The following is a 6,056-nucleotide window of genomic DNA, read 5'->3' as shown; positions in this document are numbered from 1 at the left end:
AACCACATCTGCGAGGAGACTTTCACTACTCGGGAAATATAAGTAGTACTGGGAAAATACTGTTAATCCGCATTGAGTACGATCGTAGATATGACCCCAAGAGGGCTTTTCTCCAGGCCACACCCTGAAATAAATACTGGTACTTTTGATAAAATGCAGTGGCACTAATTTCTGGGTAACTTTTTTTTTTTTCCTCCATTGTCCAATACACAGGGAAAGATATAAGATCCTGGGAGCCCTTGAATCTCCCAGGATCAACACTCGTGATAAAATCTCTATTTTTGATTGTTTTACATTGAGCGAACGGATATTTTTTGAGTATGAGGGATATCTGACATTCGTTGGAGGGTTTCTTGTCAGACAACCTAGCATCGCTGAACATAGTTTCAAGGTGCCTGGAGCCAAATGTTTTGTGCTGTAATAGTATTAAGTTACATTGTTTTAGGTTATATTTTACCACTTTTTAGGACATAAATGCATACATATTTGCAAAGTTTTTAGGTCATACAAATCCTAGCTGTAGTGATCACCAACATTTTGAAATGTTTTTGCTAATTTTACTGTTTCATTGGGAAAAAAGGTGTAGTTAAAATAAGATAAAAATCTTTGTGTAGCCGAAGCTCTTCATTAAGTTTCTGGGGTAGGAGATAACTGGAATTAGTTAATGAAATTATTCCAGCAAAATAACCATGTGATTAGTTTCCAGGGCATATAAAAGATTAGTGGTTGCTAGTATTAACAAAATGGGGTAGATTTTGTCTGTACTAAAACAAGTAAAATGAAGTGAACATAATTTAGATTTTATTATGATTATTATTAATTGCAGAGAAAAATCAGTCTGGTTCAGAAGACGAACAAGTCATTGGCCCTGTGCAGAAACAACAAGTACATCTAACAACAAAGGATTATGGGAAAGCTTTGCTTCCTGGTGAAGGAGCTGCGATGGCTGCATATGTTGCTGAAGGAAAGAGAATTCCTCGTCGAGGTGAAATTGGTCTTACCTCTGACGAAATTGAATCCTTTGAAGCAGTGGGATATGTCATGAGTGGTAGCAGGTAAGGGATTAGTTTTACAGGATTTTTTTCTTTCTTTCTTGTGTTTGCTCACTTAGTACTGTTGTGATATTTAAAACAGAAAACTAAGCAGTGTTTTGAAACTGAAATATAGGTAATCGTTAATTGGATTAATGAACAGGTATTATAATCCCTAAATATGGTACGCATAAGTATGAGAAATCTTACAGAAGAGGTGGATTTAACATTAGGTTCGTAGAAATAGAGTTGCTGCAATGCAGAGGTAGTTAGATGGCCAACTTGCAGAATAATGGGTAATGAAAATGGAAGTTCCCCAGAAAATGAGACCAAGATAGGTAAGTCCAAGTTCATATGCTTTACTGGAAAAGATAGTAAACCTGAAAAGTCTTGTTCTGTACACTACATCATATAGCAAGTACAAAACTTTTTATGTCCTACCATGTTCAAGAACCATAAATAGTTTTTGCTAATCTCTGTTCTAGAGAAATCTCTCAGTTCTTCAATAAGTAAATCAGAGCAAAGTATAGTTTGATTCCATAGGCATTGATCGGCTTCATTCAACTGAGCACTGCTTCATTTTCTTAACTGTTCCAAATATACAACATGAGGAAGTTATTTTTCGGTATACAGTTAATTTTTGGACGAACATAGTTTCAGCTTATTTTATCATACAGTACATTTAATTTCTCTTTCAATCGTCATCATCATAGGTATTCTGCCATCATTGGCATGTTTCTTGCCGCAGCTGATAAGCTTCCGTGTTCCACGGTCTTCCGCTACCCTCTTCCTCTTCACGTACGATTATTCTGTTTTGATATTTTACATTAATTGTAGCTTCCTTCGCCTCTCCCTCTTTCCTGCCACCATAACCTCTAACACGTCCTTCATGATACAGTTTCTTCTTAGCCAATGTCCAACCAGTCTCTCTTCCTCTTCTTAATAATAGCTAGAATTCGTCTTTTCTCCCCAACCATTTCTAACACCCTCTAATTCGTTTTCCGCTCGGGTGTGGGAGACCCTGGTTCGATTCCCGGCGGGAGCTCATGAGGTTCGGATTCCACTTTAATCAGTAAGTCCACGTCTCATATATCCTTGCTGCTGAACGGGACGTTAAACTCAAAATCAACTCAACTCGTTTTCCTCTCGACCAGACTAACATTTCGAAAGCGTTCAGCATTTTTGCGTAATGTCCATGTTTCTGACCCATACAGTACAATACTCCACGCGAAGCATTTTTTGCAGTCTTTTTCTCAACTCTTTATTCAGGATTCCACAAAATAGTATTTTCTTCCTCCTAAAGGCTTCTTTCGCCATTTCTATCCTTGCTTTGTGATTTAGACCTTGAATTTTCCGAGCATACATCAGATCTTTTACGTGCTTCCAAGAGAAGACCAAATTCTTTATTCTTTATTTCTCTTCACTTCACTTCACACACATGACACTCATCATGCATTCCTCAGTTTTCCTGGATACATCCAACCTTCCGGATGATTGTCATTTCAAGACACTCCCTGTCTTTTTACATTGTTTCAACTACTTATAAATACTCTTTGTCTGTTGGTAGACATCTTCCGTACTCGCAACGTAAGTTACGTTGTACAGTGATCACGAATTTAGTTTCAGTTAACCAAATACTAGGGCAATTCGAAAAAAAACCTCCGTTTGCTCATGTGCGAGAAATGGCCGGGAAGAGCAACATCAATGATGTGGTGCTGTCTGCAGTAGTTCAGTAGACAATGAGCAGTGGAAGAAGGTTGCATTGCAGTTCACTCGTCCGCTAAACAACTGAAAATGAACGCTCCAATAGAAAAACCCGCCATATGTGAAATGCTTGCTGTAATACGATTTCTGAGTACGAAAAAACTTTCGGCAGCTGGGGATTCATTGCAAACTGTTTGGTGCTTACGAACCAAACGAACTTGATGAATGAAGGTGTTGTATGTGAATGATGTCCCATGTTTAAAGATGGACGTACTCAAAAACTTTCGAAGCATTTCCGCTAGAATGTTTTTTGACCATCCTTCCTATAACCCAGATTTGGCGCCGAGCGACTACCACCTATTCAGGCACATGAAAAAGTGGTTTGCGTCATACTGCTTCGACAATGAAAATGCGCTTCACGATGCTGTTAGCGGGTTGCTTCATTCCCAGGCGAGAGATATTTTTGCAGAAGTTTCAAACTTTATAAAACGTTATGACAAGTGCCTCAATTGGAATGGTGAATATGTTGAAAATTAATGTAATGTTGTACTTTCGTAATGTTATTTAATAAGTTTTATATTTGAAGGGTAAGGGGAAAAAACAAGAAATGTCCATCTATGTGCTTTTTCGAGTGCTTTGCCATATCTGTTGGTGATTCTTGGTACTATTTGACTGTAAATGCCATGCATGCGTAGATGTAGAAATGTCCATGTAAAATGAGCAAAAGATTTAATTAACACTATTCTTCCTATGCGGTTTTCAATATTAAAACGCCGTTTTCTCTAAAATGCAGTTTTGTGACATTCCTTCTTTTTTCCCCTTACCCTTCATTTGTGAATGTATGCCATTGATAACCAAACGGCGTTTTTTCTCCGAATTGCCCTCATACCCCACTGTGCTTTCTCGACTGGATTCACCATCGTATTGCCCGACTGACATCGTGATGGCAGAAGTTTTAGTTAAAGCAAAGTGGAAGTGAAACCTGGTGATGTGACAATCTTACCTTTCCACAGAATAAATTCCTGAGATTTGTTTCACAGCTTTCAAAAAGAAAAATGCATTAGTTTAACATCCAGAACAAATGAGAAGCGTTTAGAATCCCGTAATTCTTTTATAGACTTTTTTTTTTTTTTTTTTTTTTTTTTTTTTTTTTTTTTTTTTTTTATAAAGAAAACTAGCTGTACCTGCGCTCTCTACACACCGCATCATTCACATATGAGATGAATCTCGTTGTCATTCCGCACAACATCTGCACATGTCCTTCAACAGACAGAAGTGAAGTGAAATACGTCTTGATAAAAAAAAATTGGCAAGAAATACCATAAAGGGGAGATTATTTCGATTACTTTTTCAATATCTCGCACGGTTTGCAAGATTTGAGCGTACTTCCGGTTGGAGTTTTTAATTCATGTATGATCAGTGTTTTCTTTCTTCTTGCATGCAGTATGTAATAAGCAAATACATTACACACACAATTAATTATAATATCAGTGATATATATATGGTGTTCATTGGGCAAAACACTCCAAACAATAAATATTAGAGTGGAGAAATGGTTATCCTTCGTTTTTCATTATCATTTGGCCATGAAACAAATACCTGAGAGGTATGCAACCCCATATACAATTATGTTGTGTTGGAGTGTATAATGCGTAGGATATGCTTAAGTTTTTTTTTCCCTAATTTCAACACTTCCAGTGTACCCGTAAAAATGTAATAAAGAAATAATGGCCATGTTTTTTTAAATATTCAATTAGAACTGGACAATCTACATAAAATTTGCAATCGATCAGTGAAAACGTTATCTTTCTAGAGCGTGTAGTTTCCGAGATCTCATTGTCGAAAGGATATAAACGGCCACAAACATATAAACGTCCACAAACGTAGTTTAAAAGAACTCTAAAGATGGCAGCACAATTCTTTTACATTGCTTTTGGAAAAGGCTTATTAAAATACAAAGGCTTTGAACAATAATTTAAACAAATAAACTTTATGAAAAAGGTCTATTTAAATATAGTTTTTTAAAGTACACATACTTTAAAATATTTGTCTTTGTTAAACGTGAAATCACAAATAACCGTAAATGAAAAGTTTGAAATCCAAACTTATAGATAGATAATTTCAAATTCTTTCTTTAACTTAATCATAGTTAAATGTAATATATATTTTCAATCTGAAATGTGTTTTTGTTTTTAGACATCGTCGTATGGAAGCTGTGAGAATCCGAAAGGAGAACCAGATCTATTCAGCAGATGAGAAGCGTGCTCTGGCGATGTTCAGCAAAGAAGAAAGACAAAAGAGAGAGAACAAGATCCTCAGTCAATTCAGGGAAATGATCAACAGCAAACTACACAGCGATAACAGCAATTAACATCACCGACACCCAGTATTTGTTTAAACAAAACACTTTGAACTGGTTCATGACTGCTGATGGTAAACATGTATATGTGTGTATATATAATGTATGTGCGTTGTTTTTCAGTGTGTGTATATAGTGTGTTATAAAATAAAAAGGTTTTGCCGTACATAGTGTACAAATTACATCTTTGTATTATTTTCATGCGTCAACAATAAGGAGATAAAATATCCTATGTTGCAAATTTTGCACATGAGCATAATGCGATGAGAAAATAATAATTTCCCAGTATAACTGTGGTAATACCCGTTCGTCGCACGGGGAGATTACGTTTCATTTTGGACACAAAGTACCTGAATTTGAATTTAAACGGCATCGGAAGTGTTACTGTTCGTCTCAGCGACCCCTAAAGCTATGGATTCGACACTAATATCGATCATTTTTATGTGTATCCCCCTCTCCCTCTTCCCTTACATTGCACCTTCAAAGTGAAATGAAAAAAAAAAAAATCACATGCTCGAACCTTAACTATGTGGCAAATTTGACCGAGATCGATGGCGTGGTTTAAGAGTTATTAAGTCACAAACATCATGACTTTCATTCGTATATAGCTATATATACGAGGATCATTCAATAAGTAAAGAGACAGTCTATATTTTTAACACTAATCAAATTTTTTTTTTTTTGTTTGTTTGTTTGTTTGTTTTGTTTCAGGGGTGTTAGCTGGCAACCTTGGGATATGCTCTGATCTGCTGTTTCGTAATTTTATGTCAACATAACTTCAAAAATATCAATTCATCATGGCAAGTCCTCTAGAAGATTGCACCTTAGAAGAACAGCGCTCAGTCATTAGGTTTTTAGTCGCAGAAGGTGTAAAACCAAGTGAAATTTTTTCTCGAATGTTGAGACAGTACGGTAACAGTTGTATGAACCGTGCGAATGTGTACAAGAGGGTTGATCGGTTT

At 36.3% G+C, this 6,056-nt stretch overlaps 1 protein-coding gene across 1 annotated transcript; it reads left to right on the top strand.

Moving 5' to 3' along the window:
* The first annotated feature begins 807 nt into the window (after positions 1-807).
* Positions 808-5,260, top strand: LOC145676986 (NF-kappa-B-activating protein-like). The gene is made up of 2 exons (XM_081747706.1): positions 808-1,055; positions 4,932-5,260. The coding sequence occupies exons 1-2, from the start codon at positions 943-945 to the stop codon at positions 5,104-5,106; spliced, it is 288 nt and encodes a 95-aa protein (XP_081603832.1). The 5' UTR covers positions 808-942; the 3' UTR covers positions 5,107-5,260.
* Positions 5,261-6,056: the final 796 nt, after the last annotated feature.

Source organism: Thermobia domestica, unplaced genomic scaffold (assembly GCF_964235325.1).
Source record: "Thermobia domestica unplaced genomic scaffold, izTheDome1.hap1.1 HAP1_SCAFFOLD_496, whole genome shotgun sequence".
In the NCBI taxonomy this organism is placed as follows: Eukaryota; Metazoa; Arthropoda; class Insecta; order Zygentoma; family Lepismatidae; genus Thermobia; species Thermobia domestica.
The sequence above is the reverse complement of the archived record's forward strand: the minus strand, read 5'-3'. Positions and strand labels throughout refer to the sequence as shown.

Excerpts from the sequence above, each read along its gene's own strand:
- LOC145676986 (XM_081747706.1), top strand. The coding sequence starts at position 943 with ATGGCTGCATATGTTGCTGAAGGAAAGAGAATTCCTCGTCGAGGTGAA. Across the intron at positions 1,056-4,931 it reads TATGTCATGAGTGGTAGCAG|ACATCGTCGTATGGAAGCTG; the intron begins GTAAGGGATTAG and ends TTTTGTTTTTAG.